The following is a 21761-nucleotide window of genomic DNA, read 5'->3' as shown; positions in this document are numbered from 1 at the left end:
CATACAAGAGAAAATAAAAAACAAACAGAACAGGCTGTTGGATATGAATATTATCCAGTCATATGTAAAGTGCTAATGTCAATAAGTGACCCACTTGCCACTGGGACACAAATTTCAATATAAGAGCAGTAAATTTAGCTCAGTAATGATTAAAATCACAAACTAACCACTCCTGTTGCTAGTTTTAATTCACTTTTTTTAAATAAATAAATACATTTATGTAAATTAGTAATGAGTAATTTCAAACTGAATTTCTGTTATTACTGTGGCCCACCATGGGGCCACGGCCCATATGAGCTCACTTTGTGTCACATCTTGTGCATCATTTGAGGAAGGACCTGTTACTACTTCACTCTCTCTGGCTGTTTCTGAAATTGAGGACCATGTATTTTCATGGTGTTAATTTGTGCAAGGTTATTCTGCTAGCGTCACATCTGACACTGACTCACTGTCTTTACCAACTTGTGATAGCTGAACCCTTCTTAACCTTTTGTGCTCTGCTCACCTTTCTTTGGAAAGAAATTTGTTAACAACTGATTTCCCTGACTTTGCTTTTCTCCCTCTCCTTTCTTTTCTTTTTTGACATCCCAATTTTTGCTTTGGGGAAAGACAAATCAGTGTGCATTAGCAGTCACATGTATAAGATAAATTAGATGTGCTGTAAAGGTGAGTCCAAGTGCAGATTGGACTAAATCATGTGCATAATTTTTAAGTGTTGAGAGTAACATCAGAGCCTCCATTGTTTTTGGAATAATGTATTATTATTATAAGTTGCTTTGAAATAAAAATTGTTAACATAAACAAACTTTTCATTCATTGCAAGAGTCCTTCTGCTGTTGGGGTCCTAGGTAGTCAGTCCCACTTTTCCGCTGGTGATTACCAAGGTTATTATCATTAACGAAAATGAACTAAACAACAAAAACTAAAATTGAAAAAGATTTTTTTGTTAAACAAAATAAGAACAGTAATTAAAGATAAAAGGATAACTAACTGGAACGGCATTGTGTGTTTACAAAACTAACTAAACGTAATGAAGTTACAGATCAAATGTCCTTTGATTTCCTGTTTATCAGCTTATGCAGCCTGTTAACTGGCCACGTCCGGACGTATGTAGTGCGTTTTATATGGCAGACTAGACCCTCCCATTTTGATTGACACTTCATTCGGTCAATCATGTAACTGGACGCACCAAAATCACCTGAAAAAGCTACATGACTTTATTGGCTCTGGAAAAACCATTTCTTAACATGATTGGCCGAATGAGGTGTCAATCAAAATGGGAGGGTCTAGCCTGCTATATGCATTACGTACGTCTGGCGGACGGGATGTGGCCAGTTAACAGGCTACGAAATGGGTTTTCTAGAGCCAATAGTAACCAGAGGCCCTCACGTAGCTTTTTCAGGTGATTTTGGTGCGGCCAGTTAACGAGTTAATATGAAATAATTTTTTCCACTCTAGCAGTTTTAGCGGCACCCTCACTGTGTGTGTGTTGTGCATTTGTTGTGCAGTATAGTGAGTCGGTTAATAACAATACAGACATGAAAAAAAAACTAAGACAAAACATGTTAAAAACAAATACCCCATATAAGAACAAATATGAACAAATGTAATAAAAAACAAACATGACGAGACATTTAAAAAATTAGTAAAAAACACAGCATGGGGTTAAAATTTGTTAAAACCTATGGCTGTAGGAACAAAACTTTTAATATTTTATATTTTATATTTGGGCATTTTATATTTGCGTCCTGATGGGAGAAGCTGGAACTCACAGTGCAAAGGGTGAGAAGTGTCCTTTAAGATTGATCTGGAGATCCTCTGTACCTGCCCAGAGTACAGAGATTCTAGATGTAACTTCAGCTCTCCCGTCAGCTCACGGCACCACTGTACTATTTGGTTCCGGTAATTCTTATTTTTAAGAGGCAGATTACCGAACTATGCCACTAAGCAAAAGGATAAAACTGATTCAATAAAAGCATGATAAAACAGGGTCAGCAGTGTTTTGTCAGTAACACTGCTGTCACCAATAACAGGTGACAGATGACAGTTTCCTGAGGCAATGAAGATGCTGATTCCCTTTTTTTATACAGCTTCACAGTTTGCCTCAAAAGTCAGTTTACTGTCAATAATTGTGCCAAGATATTTATATGTTATTTATATGTTACATTCTACTGCCTGACCCTTATAAGAGTGAGTTCCTGTGCCTGAGTGAGTTTCCTAAAATCAATGAGCATATCTTTAGTTTTTTGGATATTCATCTGCAGAAAAGATTCATCACACCACTGAACAAAGTCCTGAATGACTGGACCATGGTGAGTTTCACTGCCTGTCAGCAGACTAACAATAACTGAATCATCTGCATACTTTAAAATGAATCTGTCCTCCCTGCTGCTACGACACATGTTTGTATAAAGAATGAACAGAAGAGGTGACAGAACACATCTTTGTGGGGAGCCAGTGGAGGAACAGACCTGATCAGACAGAGAGCCATTCACTCTCACTCTCAGTGTTCTGTTTGTTAAGAAATCTAAAATCCAACCCACAAGAATAAAACTTAAAGTAAAATGTTCTAAAAGCTTCTGTGTGACAATGTGGGGTTGAATGGTATTAAAAGCAGATGAGAAATCAATGAATAAAAGCCTTGCATGTGTTCCCTTTCCCTCAAGATGTTTAAGAAGCAGATTCATTAAGGTGACTGTGGCATCCTCTACTCCTCAGTGTGGTCTGTAGGCAAACTGCAGAGGATCCACGTCACACACTGTCTTCTTTAAAATTTCAGACCTCACCAATTTTTCAAATGATTTCATCACAATGGATGTAAGAGCAATGTTTCTAAAATCATTCAAAGTTTTTGGACAATTGCTCTTTGGAACAGGGACGACTACAGCGTCCTTCCAACATTTGGGGACATGCTGAGTCTGTAAAGACTTATTAAAAATAGTTGTTTGGCACATGATTTGAGCAGACAACCACAGATGTTACCTGGTCCCTGACTCTTGTTTATCTTTATGGAGGAAAAGGCCTTCACAATATCTATGTGAAGCATGTACCACCGGCAGATAGAAGAAGTGGCTGACATAGAGAAATCCTACCAATGGCTGGACAAGGCTGGACTGACAGACAGCACAGAGGCACTAATCATGGCAGCACAAGAGCAAGCTCTAAGCACAAGATCAGTAGAGGCTGGGTTTGTACCACACCAGGCAGGACCCCAGGTGCAGGCTGTGCAGAGATGCTCCTGAGACAGTCCAGCACATAACCGTAAAAATATTGAAAATGTACATATCAAGATTAACAGATGGATCATTGAAAGAGTTCAACACACAAAATTTCTAGGAATATATATTGATGAATTCTTAAATTTCAAAAAGCATATTGATGAATTGACAACTAAATTATCTAAACAGGTTGGCTTGTTTTATAGACTCCGACATTATCTCCCTCTTGAAGCTCTCATAACGTTGTATCATACCTTTTTTAGAACCACATTTGAATTACTGCAATATCATATGGTGTAACGTATCCAAGCTATCTTGATAAACTACTTGCTTTGCAGTAATTGAAGTAGCATTCCTGAACACTAGGACGTCGGGGTAGACTGCCCTCAGTCCGCAGCAACGTAGGGATTATTCTGCCCTCAGTCCGCAGCAACGTAGGGATTATTCTGCCCTCGATAGTTGCTGTTACTATATGTTCTGCACCAAATTAAACCATTTTTTTTCCTTTTACAGAACAGCTCATAACAACAACATTGGTAATAAGTGAAACTTTGTAGTGTTACGGCTGCGTGCCGTTTTGTCTGTGTGTGTCTCTCTCTCTCTCTCTCGCTCTACAGCAGGGGCGTCTCCACCTAATCAGGGCCACAAGATATAAAGAGGCGGGATAGGAGGCGGTCCGGAGGAGATGCAGAGAGTGGTGGTGGAAGCTGTCTGGGTTTTGGTGGCTCGAGACACTGTAGTGTTACTCCTGTGGAGAGTGGTTTGTCTGTAGGCTGACCACAGATGTGATCCGGGCTCCGGAGGGTTGTTTGGTAGGGTTTCTTTTCTCCACTGATAAGATAAGTGACGTCTCCCATTTGGAGGTTGTTTTGTGTTTTTCCCCTTGTTGGCTTCTCATCTCCCGTTGGGAGATTGTTTTGTGTTTTTCCCCTTATTGTCATTATCCTGGGCCGGTGGCCCAGTGTTTTGAGTTTTCTTTTGTGTAGCTTTCTTTTGTTGTATTTTTCAGGTTGTGTTTCTTATATATTGTTTTGAGTATGCTGTTTAGTCTCCCTTGTTTTTGTGTATGTTCCCTTAAGTTTTCAGTGTTAGGTCTGCGTCTGTTATGTTTACTCAGTTCCTGTTTTATTTTGACGGTCTGTTTCCTGTGCTTTGTGTTTAGTTTTGCTTCCCCTTGTCATTAGGTTCATTTGGTTCACCTGTCGTCCCCTGCTGTTTCCACTTGCCCTAATCCCCTTCTGTATATTTAAGCCCTTTGTTTTCCCTCTGTTCCTTGTTCGGGTCCTCGTCAGTTTTGGCCTGTGTGTTTTGTCTTCGAGTTCCTAGTGTCTGCTTTTGAGTTTTCTGTTTTGTAACTGTTTGAGTTATCCAATAAACCTCCCTCCGAACCTGCTCTCGCCGTGTCCTGCACTGGGGTCCTCCCTGCCTTGCCCGCACACAGCCGTGACACTTATAGGCTTTCCGTCTCCGGTTTGGGGATTGTTTTATGTTGTGGCCGTTTTTGGTTTTTTTCTTAAATAAACCTTATTTGTTTTATGAACGAATCTGGTTTCATTTGGTTCTTTCTTGATTGTATGTTGCTCCCTTGTCCCCTAGGCCCGCGGGACATAACAGGAGTAACAGTAACAGAAGTAACAGTAACAGAAGTAGCATTCCTGAACACTAGGACGTCGGGGTAGACTGCCCTCAGTCCGCAGCAACGTAGGGATTATTCTGCCCTCGATAGTTGCTGTTCCTATATTCTGTGCACCAAATTAAACCAATTTTTTTCCTTTTACAAAACAGCTCAAAACAACAACATTGACAATAATTGAAACTTTGGAGTAACAGTAACAGAAGTAGCATTCCTGAACACTAGGACTTCGGGGTAGACTGCCCTCAGTCCGCAGCAACGTAGGGATTATTCTGCCCTCGATAGTTGCTGTTCCTATATTCTGTGCACCAAATTAAACCAATTTTTTTCCTTTTACAAAACAGCTCAAAACAACAACATTGACAATAATTGAAACTTTGGAGTAACAGTAACAGAAGTAGCATTCCTGAACACTAGGACGTCGGTGTAGACTGCCCTCAGTCCGCAGCAACGTAGGGATTATTCTGCCCTCGATAGTTGCTGTTCCTATATTCTGTGCACCAAATTAAACCATTTTTTTTCCTTTTACAGAACAGCTCATAACAACATTGGTAATAAGTGAAACTTTGTAGTGTTACGGCTGCGTGCCGTTTTGTCTGTGTGTGTCTCTCTCTCTCTCGCTCTACAGCAGGGGCGTCTCCACCTAATCAGGGCCGCAAGATATAAAGAGGCGGGATAGGAGGTGGTCCGGAGGAGATGCAGAGAGTGGTGGTGGAAGCTGTCTGGGTTTTGGTGGCTCGAGACACTGTAGTGTTACTCCTGTGGAGAGTGGTTTGTCTGTAGGCTGACCACAGATGTGATCCGGGGCTCCGGAGGGTTGTTTGGTAGGGTTTCTTTTCTCCTCTGATAAGATAAGTGACGTCTCCCGTTTGGAGGTTGTTTTGTGTTTTTCCCCTTATTGGCTTCTCATCTCCCGTTGGGAGATTGTTTTGTGTTTTTCCCCTTATAGGCTTTCCGTCTCCGGTTTGGGGATTGTTTTATGTTGTGGCCGTTTTTGTTTTTTTTTCTTAAAAAAACCTTATTTGTTTTATGAACGAATCTGGTTTCATTTGGTTCTTTCTTGATTGTATGTTGCTCCCTTGTCCCCTAGGCCCGCGGGACATAACAGGAGTAACAGTAACAGAAGTAACAGTAACAGAAGTAGCATTCCTGAACACTAGGACGTCGGGGTAGACTGCCCTCAGTCCGCAGCAATGTAGGGATTATTCTGCCCTCGATAGTTGCTGTTCCTATATTCTGTGCACCAAATTAAACCATTTTTTTTCCTTTTACAGAACATCTCATAACAACAACATTGGTAATAAGTGAAACTTTGGAGTAACAGTAACAAAAGTAGCATTCCTAACCACTAGGACGTCGGGGTAGACTGCCCTCAGTCCGCAGCAACGTAGGGATTATTCTGCCCTCGATAGTTGCTGTCCCTATATTCTGTGCACCAAATTAAAATATTTATTTTCCTTTTACAAAACAGCTCATAACAACAACATTGACAATAATTGAAACTTTGGAGTAACAGTAACACAAAGAGCATTCCTGAACACTAGGACGTCGGGGTAGACTTCCCTCAGTCCGCAGCAACGTAGGGATTATTCTGCCCTCGATAGTTGCTGTTCCTATATTCTGTGCACCAAATTAAACCATTGTTTTCCTTTTACAAAACAGCTCAAAACAACAACATTGACAATAAGTGAAACTTTGGAGTAACAGTAACAGAAGTAGCATTCCTGAACACTAGCACGTCGGGGTAGACTGCCCTCAGTCCACAGCAACGTAGGGATTATTCTGCCCTCGATAGTTGATGTTCCTATATTCTGTGCACCAAATTAAACCATTTTTTATCCTTTTACAGAACAGCTCATAACAACAGCATTGGTGATAAGTGAAACTTTGGAGTAACAATAATAGAAGTAGCATTCCTAACCACTAGGACGTCGGGGTAGACTGCCCTCAGTCCGCAGCAACGTAGGGATTATTCTGCCCTCGATAGTTGCTGTTCCTATATTCTGTGCACCAAATTAAACCAATTTTTTTCCTTTTACAGAACATCTCATAACAACAACATTGACAATAATTGAAACTTTGGAGTAACAGTAAAAGAAGTAGCATTCCTGAACACTAGGACGTCGGGGTAGACTGCCCTCAGTCCACAGCACGTAGGGATTATTCTGCCCTCTATAGTTGCTGTTCCTATATTCTGTGCACCAAATTAAACCAATTTTTTTCCTTTTACAAAACAGCTCAAAACAACAACATTGACAATAATTGAAACTTTGGAGTAACAGTAATAGAAGTAGCATTCCTGAACAATAGGACGTCGGGGTAGACTGCCCTCAGTCCACAGCAACGTAGGGATTATTCTGCCCTCGATAGTTGCTGTTCCTATATTCTGTGCACCAAATTAAACCAATTTTTTTCCTTTTACAGAACATCTCATAACAACAACATTGACAATAATTGAAACTTTGGAGTAACAGTAACAGAAGTAGCATTCCTGAACACTAGGACGTCGGGGTAGACTGCCCTCAGTCCACAGCAACGTAGGGATTATTCTGCCCTCGATAGTTGCTGTTCCTATATTCTGTGCACCAAATTAAACCATTTTTTTTCCTTTTACAAAACAGCTCAAAACAACAACATTGACAATAATTGAAACTTTGGAGTAACAGTAATAGAAGTAGCATTCCTGAACACTAGGACGTCGGGGTAGACTGCCCTCAGTCCACAGCAACGTAGGGATTATTCTGCCCTCGATAGTTGCTGTTCCTATATTCTGTGCACCAAATTAAACCAATTTTTTTCCTTTTACAGAACAGCTCATAACAACAACATTGGTAATAAGTGAAACTTTGTAGTGTTACGGCTGCGTGCCGTTTTGTCTGTGTGTGTCTCTCTCTCTCTGTACAGCAGGGGCGTCTCCACCTAATCAGGGCCACAAGATATAAAGAGGCGGGATAGGAGGCGGTCCGGAGGAGATGCAGAGAGTGGTGGTGGAAGCTGTCTGGGTTTTGGTGGCTCGAGACACTGTAGTGTTACTCCTGTGGAGAGTGGTTTGTCTGTAGGCTGACCACAGATGTGATCCGGGGCTCCGGAGGGCTGTTTGGTAGGGTTTCTTTTCTCCACTGTTAAGATAAGTGACGTCTCCCGTTTGGAGGTTGTTTTGTGTTTTTCCCCTTGTTGGCTTCTCATCTCCCGTTGGGAGATTGTTTTGTGTTTTTCCCCTTATAGGCTTTCCGTCTCCGGTTTGGGGATTGTTTTATGTTGTGGCCGTTTTTGGTTTTTTTTCTTAAATAAACCTTATTTGTTTTATAAACGAATCTGGTTTCATTTGGTTCTTTCTTGATTGTATGTTGCTCCCTTGTCCCCTAGGCCCGCGGGACATAACAGGAGTAACAGTAACAGAAGTAACAGTAACAGAAGTAGCATTCCTGAACACTAGGACGTCGGGGTAGACTGCCCTCAGTCCGCAGCAATGTAGGGATTATTCTGCCCTCGATAGTTGCTGTTCCTATATTCTGTGCACCAAATTAAACCAATTTTTTTCCTTTTACAGAACATCTCATAACAACAACATTGGTAATAAGTGAAACTTTGGAGTAACAGTAACAAAAGTAGCATTCCTAACCACTAGGACGTCGGGGTAGACTGCCCTCAGTCCGCAGCAACGTAGGGATTATTCTGCCCTCGATAGTTGCTGTCCCTATATTCTGTGCACCAAATTAAAATATTTATTTTCCTTTTACAAAACAGCTCATAACAACAACATTGACAATAATTGAAACTTTGGAGTAACAGTAACACAAAGAGCATTCCTGAACACTAGGACGTCGGGGTAGACTACCCTCAGTCCGCAGCAACGTAGGGATTATTCTGCCCTCGATAGTTGCTGTTCCTATATTCTGTGCACCAAATTAAACCAATTTTTTTCCTTTTACAGAACATCTCATAACAACAACATTGGTAATAAGTGAAACTTTGGAGTAACAGTAACAAAAGTAGCATTCCTGAACACTAGGACGTCGGGGTAGACTGCCCTCAGTCCGCAGCAACGTAGGGATTATTCTGCCCTCGATAGTTGCTGTTCCTATATTCTGTGCACCAAATTAAATCAATTTTTTTCCTTTTACAAAACAGCTCAAAACAACAACATTGACAATAATTGAAACTTTGGAGTAACAGTAATAGAAGTAGCATTCCTGAACACTAGGACGTCGGGGTAGACTGCCCTCAGTCCACAGCAACGTAGGGATTATTCTGCCCTCGATAGTTGCTGTTCCTATATTCTGTGCACCAAATTAAACCATTTTTTATCCTTTTACAGAACAGCTCATAACAACAACATTGGTGATAAGTGAAACTTTGGAGTAACAATAATAGAAGTAGCATTCCTAACCACTAGGACGTCGGGGTAGACTGCCCTCAGTCCGCAGCAACGTAGGGATTATTCTGCCCTCGATAGTTGCTGTTCCTATATTCTGTGCACCAAATTAAACCAATTTTTTTCCTTTTACAGAACATCTCATAACAACAACATTGGTAATAAGTGAAAATTTGGAGTAACAGTAACAAAAGTAGCATTCCTGAACACTAGGACGTCGGGGTAGACTGCCCTCAGTCCGCAGCAACGTAGGGATTATTCTGCCCTCGATAGTTGCTGTCCCTATATTCTGTGCACCAAATTAAAATATATATTTTCCTTTTACAAAACAGCTCATAACAACAACATTGACAATAATTGAAACGTTGGAGTAACAGTAACAGAAAGAGCATTCCTGAACACTAGGACGTCGGGGTAGACTACCCTCAGTCCGCAGCAACGTAGGGATTATTCTGCCCTCGATAGTTGCTGTTCCTATATTCTGTGCACCAAATTAAACCAGTTTTTTCCTTTTACAAAACAGCTCAAAACAACAACATTGACAATAATTGAAACTTTGGAGTAACAGTAATAGAAGTAGCATTCCTGAACACTAGGACGTCGGGGTAGACTGCCCTCAGTCCACAGCAACGTAGGGATTATTCTGCCCTCGATAGTTGCTGTTCCTATATTCTGTGCACCAAATTAAACCATTTTTTATCCTTTTACAGAACAGCTCATAACAACAACATTGGTGATAAGTGAAACTTTGGAGTAACAATAATAGAAGTAGCATTCCTAACCACTAGGACGTCGGGGTAGACTGCCCTCAGTCCGCAGCAACGTAGGGATTATTCTGCCCTCGATAGTTGCTGTTCCTATATTCTGTGCACCAAATTAAACCAATTTTTTTCCTTTTACAGAACATCTCATAACAACAACATTGGTAATAAGTGAAACTTTGGAGTAACAGTAACAAAAGTAGCATTCCTGAACACTAGGACGTCGGGGTAGACTGCCCTCAGTCCGCAGCAACGTAGGGATTATTCTGCCCTCGATAGTTGCTGTTCCTATATTCTGTGCACCAAATTAAACCAATTTTTTTCCTTTTACAAAACAGCTCATAATGACAACATTGTTATTAAGTGAAACTTTGGAGTAACAGTAACAGAAGTAACATTCCTGAACACTAAGACGTCGGGGTAGACTGCCCTCAGTCCACAGCAACGTAGGGATTATTCTGCCCACGATAGTTGCTGTCCCTATATTCTGTGCACCAAATTAAACCATTTTTTTTCCTTTTACAAAACAGCTCATAACAACAACATTGACAATAGATGAAACTTTGGAGTAACAGTAATAGAAGTAGCATTCCTGAACACTAGGACGTCGGGGTAGACTACCCTCAGTCCGCAGCAACGTACTGTAGGGATTATTCTGCCCTCGATAGTTGCTGTTCCTATATGTTCTGCACCAAATTAAACCATTTTTTTTTCCTTTTACAGAACAGCACAAAACAACAACATTGACAATAATTGAAACTTTGGAGTAACAGTAACAGAAGTAACAGTAACAGAAGTAGCATTCCTGAACACTAGGACGTCGGGGTAGACTGCCCTCAGTCCACAGCAATGTAGGGATTATTCTGCCCTCGATAGTTGCTGTCCCTATATTCTGTGCACCAAATTAAACCAATTTTTTTCCTTTTACAGAACAGCTCATAACAACAACATTGGTAATAAGTGAAACTTTGGAGTAACAGTAACAAAAGTAGCATTCCTGAACACTAGGACGTCGGGGTAGACTGCCCTCAGTCCGCAGCAACGTAGGGATTATTCTGCCCTCGATAGTTGCTGTCCCTATATTCTGTGCACCAAATTAAACCAATTTTTTTCCTTTTACAGAACAGCTCATAACAACAACATTGGTGATAAGTGAAACTTTGGAGTAACAATAATAGAAGTAACATTCCTGAACACTAAGACGTCGGGGTAGACTGCCCTCAGTCCACAGCAATGTAGGGATTATTCTGCCCTCGATAGTTGCTGTCACTATATTCTGTGCACCAAATTAAACCAATTTTTTTCCTTTTACAAAACAGCTCAAAACAACAACATTGACAATAATTGAAACTTTGGAGTAACAGTAACAGAAGTAGCATTCCTGAACACTAGGATGTCGGGGTAGACTGCCCTCAGTCCGCAGCAACGTAGGGATTATTCTGCCCTCGATAGTTTCTGTTCCTATATTCTGTGCACCAAATTAAACCATTTTTTTTCCTTTTACAGAACAGCTCATAACAACATTGGTAATAAGTGAAACTTTGTAGTGTTACGGCTGCGTGCCGTTTTGTCTGTGTGTGTCTCTCTCTCTCTCTCTCTACAGCAGGGGCGTCTCCACCAAATCAGGGCCGCAAGATATAAAGAGGCGGGATAGGAGGCGGTCCGGAGGAGATGCAGAGAGTGGTGGTGGAAGCTGTCTGGGTTTTGGTGGCTTGAGACACTGTAGTGTTACTCCTGTGGAGAGTGGTTTGTCTGTAGGCTGACCACAGATGTGATCCGGGGCTCCGGAGGGTTGTTTGGTAGGGTTTCTTTTCTCCTCTGATAAGATAAGTGACGTCTCCCGTTTGGAGGTTGTTTTGTGTTTTTCCCCTTGTTGGCTTCTCATCTCCCGTTAGGAGATTGTTTTGTGTTTTTCCCCTTATAGGCTTTCCGTCTCTGGTTTGGGGATTGTTTTATGTTGTGGCTGTTTTTGGTTTTTTTCTTAAATAAACCTTATTTGTTTTATGAACGAATCTGGTTTCATTTGGTTCTTTCTTGATTGTATGTTGCTCCCTTGTCCCCTAGGCCCGCGGGACATAACAGGAGTAACAGTAACAGAAGTAACAGTAACAGAAGTAGCATTCCTGAACACTAGGACGTCGGGGTAGACTGCCCTCAGTCCGCAGCAACGTAGGGATTATTCTGCCCTCGATAGTTGCTGTTCCTATATTCTGTGCACCAAATTAAACCATTTTTTTTCCTTTTACAGACAGCGCATAACAACAACATTGGTGATAAGTGAAACTTTGGAGTAACAATAATAGAAGTAACATTCCTGAACACTAGGACGTCGGGGTAGACTGCCCTCAGTCCGCAGCAACGTAGGGATTATTCTGCCCTCGATAGTTGCTGTTCCTATATGTTGTGCACCAAATTAAACCAATTTTTTTCCTTTACAAAACAGCGCAAAACAACAACATTGACAATAATTGAAACTTTGGAGTAACAGTAACAGAAGTAGCATTCCTGAACACTAGGACGTCGGGGTAGACTACCCTCAGTCCGCAGCAACGTAGGGATTATTCTGCCCTCGATAGTTGCTGTTCCTATATTCTGTGCACCAAATTAAACCAATTTTTTTCCTTTTACAAAACAGCTGATAACAAACAACATTGACAATAATTGAAACTTTGGAGTAACAGTAACAGAAGTAGCATTCCTGAACACTAGGACGTCGGGGTAGACTGCCCTCAGTCCACAGCAACGTAGGGATTATTCTGCCCTCGATAGTTGCTGTTCCTATATTCTGTGCACCAAATTAAACCAATTTTTTTCCTTTGACAGAACAGCTCATAACAACAGCATTGGTAATAAGTGAAACTTTGTAGTGTTACGGCTGCGTGCCGTTTTGTCTGTGTGTGTCTCTCTCTCTCTCTGTACAGCAGGGGCGTCTCCACCAAATCAGGGCCACAAGATATAAAGAGGCGGGATAGGAGGCGGTCCGGAGGAGATGCAGAGAGTGGTGGTGGAAGCTGTCTGGGTTTTGGTGGCTCGAGACACTGTAGTGTTACTCCTGTGGAGAGTGGTTTGTCTGTAGGCTGACCACAGATGTGATCCGGGGTTCCGGAGGGTTGTTTGGTAGGTTTTCTTTTCTCCTCTGATAAGATAAGTGACGTCTCCCGTTTGGAGGTTGTTTTGTGTTTTTCCCCTTGTTGGCTTCTCATCTCCCGTTGGGAGATTGTTTTGTGTTTTTCCCCTTATAGGCTTTCCGTCTCCGGTTTGGGGATTGTTTTATGTTGTGGCCGTTTTTGGTTTTTTTTCTTAAATAAACCTTATTTGTTTTATGAACGAATCTGGTTTCATTTGGTTCTTTCTTGACTGTATGTTGCTCCCTTGTCCCCTAGGTCCGCGGGACATAACAGGAGTAACAGTAACAGAAGTAGCATTCCTGAACACTAGGACGTCGGGGTAGACTACCCTCAGTCCGCAGCAACGTAGGGATTATTCTGCCCTCAATAGTTGCTGTCCCTATATTCTGTGCACCAAATTAAACCAAATTTTTTCCTTTTACAGAACAGCACATAACAACAACATTGGTAATAACTGAAATTTTGGAGTAAAAGTAACAGAAGTAGCATTCCTAACCACTAGGACGTCGGGGTAGACTGCCCTCAGTCCGCACCAACGTAGGGATTATTCTGCCCTCGATAGTTGCTGTCCCTATATTCTGTGCACCAAATTAAACCAATTTTTTCCTTTTACCGAACAGCTCATAACAATAACATTGGTAATAAGTGAAACTTTGGAGTAACAGTAACAAAAGTAGCATTCCTAACCACTAGGACGTCGGGGTAGACTGCCCTCAGTCCGCAGCAACGTAGGGATTATTCTGCCCTCGATAGTTGCTGTTCCTATATTCTGTGCACCAAATTAAACCAATTTTTTTCCTTTTACAAAACAGCTGATAACAACAACATTGACAATAATTGAAACTTTGGAGTAACAATAACAGAAGTAGCATTCCTGAACACTAGGACGTCGGGGTAGACTGCCCTCAGTCCGCAGCAACGTAGGGATTATTCTGCCCTCGATAGTTGCTGTTCCTATATTCTGTGCACCAAATTAAACGAATTTTTTTCCTTTTACCGAACAGCTCATAACAAAACATTGGTGATGAGTGAAACCTTGGAGTAACAATAATAGAATTAGCATTCCTGAACACTAGGACGTCGGGGTAGACTGCCCTCAGTCCGCAGCAACGTAGGGATTATTCTGCCCTCGATAGTTGCTGTCCCTATATTCTGTGCACCAAATTAAACCAATTTTTTTCCTTTTACAGAACAGCACATAACAACAACATTGGTAATAACTGAAATTTTGGAGTAAAAGTAACAGAAGTAGCATTCCTAACCACTAGGACGTCGGGGTAGACTGCCCTCAGTCCGCAGCAACGTAGGGATTAATCTGCCCTCCATAGTTGCTGTCCCTATATTCTGTGCACCAAATTAAACCAATTTTTCCTTTTACCGAACAGCTCATAACAATAACATTGGTAATAAGTGAAACTTTGGAGTAACAGTAACAGAAGTAACAGTAACAGAAGTAGCATTCCTGAACACTAGGACGTCGGGGTAGACTGCCCTCAGTCCGCAGCAACGTAGGGATTATTCTGCCCTCGATAGTTGCTGTTCCTATATTCTGTGCACCAAATTAAACCAATTTTTTTCCTTTTACAAAACAGCTGATAACAACAACATTGACAATAATTGAAACTTTGGAGTAACAGTAACAGAAGTAGCATTCCTGAACACTAGGACGTCGGGGTAGACTGCCCTCAGTCCACAGCAACGTAGGGATTATTCTGCCCTCGATAGTTGCTGTTCCTATATTCTGTGCACCAAATTAAACCAATTTTTTTCCTTTTACAAAACAGCTCATAACAACAACATTGACAATAATTGAAACTTTGGAGTAACAGTAACAGAAGTAGCATTCCTGAACACTAGGACGTCGGGGTAGACTGCCCTCAGTCCGCAGCAACGTAGGGATTATTCTGCCCTCGATAGTTGCTGTTCCTATATTCGGTGCACCAAATTAAACCAATTTTTTTCCTTTTACAGAACAGCTCATAACAACAACATTGGTAATAAGTGAAACTTTGTAGTGTTACGGCTGCGTGCCGTTTTGTCTGTGTGTGTCTCTCTCTCTCTGTACAGCAGGGGCGTCTCCACCAAATCAGGGCCGCAAGATATAAAGAGGCGGGATAGGAGGCGGTCCGGAGGAGATGCAGAGAGTGGTGGTGGAAGCTGTCTGGGTTTTGGTGGCTCGAGACACTGTAGTGTTACTCCTGTGGAGAGTGGTTTGTCTGTAGGCTGACCACAGATGTGATCCGGGGCTCCGGAGGGTTGTTTGGTAGGGTTTCTTTTCTCCTCTGATAAGATAAGTGACGTCTCCAGTTTGGAGGTTGTTTTGTGTTTTTCCCCGTGTTGGCTTCTCATCTCCCGTTGGGAGATTGTTTTGTGTTTTTCCCCTTATAGTCTTTCCGTCTCCGGTTTGGGGATTGTTTTATGTTGTGGCCGTTTTTGTTTTTTTTTCTTAAATAAACCTTATTTGTTTATGAACGAATCTGGTTTCATTTGGTTCTTTCTTGATTGTATGTTGCTCCCTTGTCCCCTAGGCCCGCAGGACATAACAGGAGTAACAGTAACAGAAGTAACAGTAACAGAAGTAGCATTCCTGAACACTAGGACGTCGGGGTAGACTGCCCTCAGTCCGCAACAACGTAGGGATTATTCTGCCCTCGATAGTTGCTGTTCCTATATTCTGTGCACCAAATTAAACCAATTTTTTTCCTTTTACAGAACAGCTCATAACAATAACATTGGTGATAAGTGAAACTTTGGAGTAACAATAACAGAAGTAGCATTCCTAACCACTAGGACGTCGGGGTAGACTGCCCTCAGTCCGCAGCAACGTAGGGATTATTCTGCCCTCGTTAGTTGCTGTTCCTATATTCTGTGCACCAAATTAAACCAATTTTTTTCCTTTTACAGACAGCGCATAACAACAACATTGGTAATAAGTGAAACTTTGGAGTAACAATAATAGAAGTAACATTCCTGAACACTAGGAAGTCCGGGTAGACTGCCCTCAGTCCGCAGCAACGTAGGGATTATTCTGCCCTCGTTAGTTGCTGTTCCTATATTCTGTGCACCAAATTAAACCAATTTTTTTCCTTTTACAAAACAGCTCAAAACAACAACATTGACAATAATTGAAACTTTGGAGTAACAGATACAGAAGTAGCATTCCTGAACACTAGGATGTCGGGGTAGACTGCCCTCAGTCCGCAGCAACGTAGGGATTATTCTGCCCTCGATAGTTGCTGTTCCTATATTCTGTGCACCAAATTAAAATATTTTTTTTCCTTTTCCAAAACAGCTCATAACAACAACATTGGTAATAAGTGAAACTTTGTAGTGTTACGGCTGCGTGCCGTTTTGTCTGTGTATCTCTCTCTCTCTGTACAGCAGGGGCGTCTCCACCAAATCAGGGCCACAAGATATAAAGAGGCGGGATAGGAGGCGGTCCGGAGGAGATGCAGAGAGTGGTGGTGGAAGCTGTCTGGGTTTTGGTGGCTCGAGACACTGTAGTGTTACTCCTGTGGAGAGTGGTTTGTCTGTAGGCTGACCACAGATGTGATCCGGGGCTCCGGAGGGTTGTTTGGTAGGGTTTCTTTTCTCCTCTGATAAGATAAGTGACGTCTCCCGTTTGGAGGTTGTTTTGTGTTTTTTCCCCTTGTTGGCTTTCCGTCTCCGGTTTGGGGATTGTTTTATGTTGTGGCTGGGATTATTCTGCCCTTGATAGTTGCTGTTCCTATATTCTATAAACCAATTTAATCCACTGGGCCTATGCCTCCAAGTTCTCTTACTATCCTGGTGTTGGTCGAACAGTCACACTTCTACAGCGTGTTTTGGTGGCCCATGATGCGGAAGGATATAAGACAATATGTATCAGCCTGTGCTTCTTGTGCCCCGAAAAAGTCTTCAAGTTCACCGCCTCCTGGGTTGCTGTATGGACGTCCAACTCCACGACGCCCCTGGTCTCACATCGCAGTGGACTTTGTTACCCGGTCTCCCTCCATCATCAGGTAAATCGGTGGTGTGGCAAGAAGGAAGCCTGAAAAGCCAGGAGGTCCTGATTTTCTGTGTGTGGTAAGTGAAATGTTTCACTGGCACTTGCCCACTTGGGCTCTTGAGCCTCCTGCACAGGTTTCAATGTAGATGCTGCAACACAAACAAAATGCAGTGAGTCTTCTGAGACTCTTAAATACACCTCCAAGACAAGATGTTGATTCTTAAACCTGCTGTAAGCAACATTTACTGGAAATTTTGAATAAACTGACATTTGATATGAGAGTCATAGTGATTCTTTGGGACATGACGAGGTTCTGTACATCAGCTCTTTTGTTTTGGAGGACACTTGTTTTGTCATGGTGGTAAAATTTACAGTGTTTTAAACATTTGTAATAACGCTGACCTTCACCTGAAGGTCTGAGTGAGCCGGTTTCTATTGTTTTAATTTGAATGTTTAGGAGTAGTCAAACTGCTCAACAAGTCTCAGTAAGGCCTAAAAATATTTCCCAAATATATTTGTCATCTGTTGAAATGCACAGAATTTACAATCTTTGTTCTGATCGAGTAAGATTCCGTTTTTGACTGGTTTTCACCGATTTCATATGAAAAACAAAATCACTGTGATTTCCAGAAATCTCTTCTTACCTGTGCTTTGGACTTTCCTGTTCTTTTTGCCCTAAAAACAAACACATTTGACTTGTGAGCCATGAGCTGATTCAAAGTGTGCCGTGACAGGGTGGGGTGGGGGTTCTGTGCGGTTTGTGCAGAAAAATAAAAAGCCTGTTTGGGATCCTGTGGCACACATTCATAGGATGTTTTGATCCTCTTAGAATGGGACTGACATCACACAGAACTAAACTAAGGACAAGTATTATGTGAGAACTCTAAAACTAACTGATTGTGGCAGGTAATTTACCTGCTACAATCAGTTAGTTTTAGAGTGTTTAACTAAAACTTTAAGTATTTAAAAAAAGAAGTCAAATACCTTTAAAAGTCTTGTATTCATAAACTAACTGAAAACTAGCCACAGTTTTTACTTTGTACTTTGTTCTGTAACACAATCAGAGTCAAATATAATGCACTGTTACACATGCAGTTACCCAGTTATACATAATTACACAATATTGATTTGTTTTCAGTTGTGTATACAGTATATGTATGGTTTGATAACCGAACTATATTGCAGAGGGAAATATTGTACATTTAACAGCTGTTACAACAGGTTACTCTGCAGATTAACGTTTTACATGGATTCCTGTTACAAACTAATGATATGATGCACTGTTGGAGATTAAATCATCCCCAAAGTGGATTAACATATGCTTTTGCATATGTACACTGTGTGACATATGCTGTTGCTTTACAGATATTTTTCTGATAATACTGCTGCCCTTTTTGTTCAATTTTAAATTAAATTCTTGTATTTTTTCTTTTAATTTGTTAAAATCATGCAAATGGCTTCATTCACTGCTCTACCACACATCTCAAAGACTCAAACTGAACTTTCTACACTTTGTGTTCAGGTTGAAGGACACAGCAAACAGCCAGCCACAAGATTTTGGGATAATATTTGGGCATAACACAAATTGTGAGTTAAAAAACAAACGTAAATGACCTTAAAACTATCCATTAAGTACTCACCAAATATTTTCAATGATGGTTCTGTTCTTGTTTAACAAAATGTCGGTGTTTGCAGCTCCAAGAAGTTTGTGTTTACACACTCAGGTTCCTTGGTGACATGAATCTTGTCAGCCTAAAGAAAGTGCTTTCATGTGCCACGTTCTAGAAAGCACTATAAGTTACATTGTGACATCACTTCTGAACATTCCATTCCACTCCTGTCTGTTTGAGCCTGTCCTCCTTCAAAAAACGACTTATTGGTTTGCAACAGAAACAAGCAACCAGGTCTATGAAATATATATATATATATATATATATATATATATATATGAATTTAGTACAACTGAATGTGTTCAATATGACAGCATTAATAATGAGGATAAACTGATATAACACATATACAAACAGGTCTCTCTTGCAAATGAGACACTGAGTCTCAATGGGACTACCTGTATAAATAAAGGTTAAAAAAAAAAAAAATACATCTATAAAACTTCTTCCACCCCTGTTTAAGCCATAACTAAATGTAACTACTTAAAAATGAACTGTCATGTCCTGGGCCATGTCCCCAGCTTTTTGTGTTTAGTTCTGGTTTCACTGAGGTTTGTTATATCCTAGTTTGTTTTGGGTTTTGATTATTCATCTTAGTTTCCTGTCTTGTTAATTTTGGCTTAGTTCCTTTTGTTCCTGTCTCCCCTGCATCTGTCCTGTGTCTGTGTGTTTCCTGTTTTACTTTGATAGTCCTGTGTTCCTGGTGATTTGTGTTTAGTTTTGTGTCCCCATGTCTCGTCTGGTTAATTATATTAAGCTTTGCCCCTCACCTGTTGCCTGTTCCCTGATTACCTAGTGTGTGTATTTAAGTGCTCAGTCTGTGTCTGTTCCTTGTTGTGTTGTCTATGTTTCCTCCACTGTGTCACCTTGCTCATTTGTTTTTTTAAGTTCTTGCTACTGTCCAGATCTGTATAGCTCTATTCATTCATCACCTCTCAGTAAACCACGTTTCATTTACATCTGCCTGTGATTCCTGCCTTTTGGGGTCACCCTGCTCCTGTCACACATCATGACATGGTCATACTGCATCTAATAAAAGCAGGTGCAAACCTACACATGAATTTACTCTGGAGGATTTTCTGATACTTACTTCGTCTGAGGTGAACTTTGGATCTTGAATATGTTTCTTTAATCCATTGGCAAATTTAAAGCTTCAACATAATGGTGATAAAATAATGTCTTTTCATCAGTCGTAATGGGTGCTGAATTCATTTTATATCCTAAAAATAAAAACAACTGTTATTTCTTAGATTTAAAGATCCATTCTCAGTGTATGACACTTTTAATGATTGCTTAGGATCATTTTCATGAAACAGACACTATGTGCTAAATACAACAACCAATAAAAGCATTAAGATCAACAGCTCAGTTCAAAACAAAATGATCCAACAAGCCTCATTTTGTGATTTCAAAGTGTAGGTGAGCAGCAGCTCTGCAGTCAGTGTCTGACAGGAACCTTTCATGATGTTGAGGATGAGGCTAAGGATGGCTCCTCCTGCAGGGGGTGGGGGGAAGTACATCTGGTACTCTCCCAAAGGAACAGTCCACGCATCAGTCACTGTAACTTTATATGATGCCAAGTCCTGCAGTGTGAGTGTTCCTCCTGAAACACATTGAAACAAATGGTTCTGCTAACGCATCTTATAATCAAGACCTTTAATCAGAGTAGCTCACAGTGTAGCCTGTGAGGGATCATGGCAGAGCTTTGCAGAGCCAATTGATTTATTCATTTGTAATTAGATCATTGTGTCTGGCAGACATAGAAAATGATCAGAAAAGAGAGCAGGATGAAACCTGTCTGATGATACCTGCTTGCTGTATGTCATGGATTAAATCCTCTGCTATGCTTCCGTTGTAAAACACATCTGGCCCCTGCTTTGCAATCATCTCCAAAGTATCAGCCAGTTTCTCAAATTTCACAATATCACCGATTTTAAGCAGGTTCCCGTTCTCATCTGAATATAACTTCCTAAAAGACAAACACAGTGAGAGAAAGCTGAAACATTCATTGTTTGCTCCTCATGTTTTTGAACTCACATTTTGGGTGTATTTCATACCGTAGTGACGTATTAGCAATGCGTGTGATCTGTAGACCTTGGACATAAGGAATAGGGAACCCCTCTCTGGCCAGTCGGATGGTCGGCTCAAAGACGGTGGCCCACGGCAACTTCCCGTAACGCCTGTGTGCCTCTGCATAACCTCGAATTTCCCCAGGAACCCCGATCCATCTGCTGTCTGGTGAGATAATTAATGGACAGTCAGTGCTGGAAAGTAACACATAGATTACACTCATGGTTTGAGTATAGTGTAAAAGCTTGACCTTTAATGCTCTGAGATGCCATGTCTTATAATTAAAAGGGAGCTGAATTTATTTCAACTCTACTACATTTCAGAGGGAAAGTGTACTTTTTAAATGTTGTGTCCATTTATAACTACTTACATTAGAGATAATTTTTCTGCATGTATATTCACCTTTGCTCTTTACTATATTTATATATTACATATTTTTTATGTATAATTATATGTTTACACTATTCTTGGTTTAACAATGTTTTCTGTATACATACTTTCTTCTCTGTTTATGCAGGTGCACATGTAGTGGCATAGCAAAGAACTCTGGGGCCTATACAGAAGCAGTCTCGGTGGGCCCCCTTCTTTTCTCTATCACAGCTACAATATCACTCACCGCAGCTATGAGTCTGGGTTTGGTGGTTGCCAGGAGAACAGTACTTGTCTGACTGCATTGTGCCAAGTGTAAATTTGAGTGGAGGGAGGATTATGGTGTGGGGTTGTTTTTCAGGACTTGGGTTCGGCCCCTTAGTTCCAGTGAAAGGAACTCTTAATGCTTCAGCATACCAAGACATTTTGGGCAATGTCATGCTCCCAACTTTGTGGGAACAGTTTGGGGATGGCCCCTTCCTGTTCCAACATGTCTGCGCACCAGTGCACAAAGCAGGTCCATAAAGACATGGATGAGCGAGTTTGGTC

The 21761-nt window shown here is 41.1% G+C and overlaps 1 protein-coding gene across 1 annotated transcript; it reads right to left on the bottom strand.

Annotated features, from left to right (window-relative positions):
* Positions 1-20143: 20143 nt before the first annotated feature.
* On the bottom strand, positions 20144-21115 carry LOC115794217 (glutathione hydrolase 5 proenzyme-like). The gene is made up of 4 exons (XM_030749594.1): positions 21094-21115; positions 20831-21008; positions 20582-20742; positions 20144-20376 (listed from the first exon to the last, which is right to left on the bottom strand). The coding sequence occupies exons 1-4, from the start codon at positions 21113-21115 to the stop codon at positions 20144-20146; spliced, it is 594 nt and encodes a 197-aa protein (XP_030605454.1).
* Positions 21116-21761: the final 646 nt, after the last annotated feature.

Source organism: Archocentrus centrarchus, chromosome 16 (genome assembly GCF_007364275.1).
Source record: "Archocentrus centrarchus isolate MPI-CPG fArcCen1 chromosome 16, fArcCen1, whole genome shotgun sequence".
Classification (NCBI taxonomy): domain Eukaryota; kingdom Metazoa; phylum Chordata; class Actinopteri; order Cichliformes; family Cichlidae; genus Archocentrus; species Archocentrus centrarchus.
This window is presented reverse-complemented; position numbering and strand designations above follow the sequence as displayed.

Bases quoted from the DNA above. Each gene is read 5' to 3' on its own strand.
- LOC115794217 (XM_030749594.1), bottom strand. From the start codon at position 21,115: ATGGCATCTCAGAGCATTAAAG. The intron at 21,009-21,093 runs GTCAAGCTTTTA...TTATCTCACCAG, and splicing joins GGCATCTCAGAGCATTAAAG to ACAGCAGATGGATCGGGGTT. The intron at 20,377-20,581 runs GTATCATCAGAC...AATGTGTTTCAG, and splicing joins CCATGACATACAGCAAGCAG to GAGGAACACTCACACTGCAG.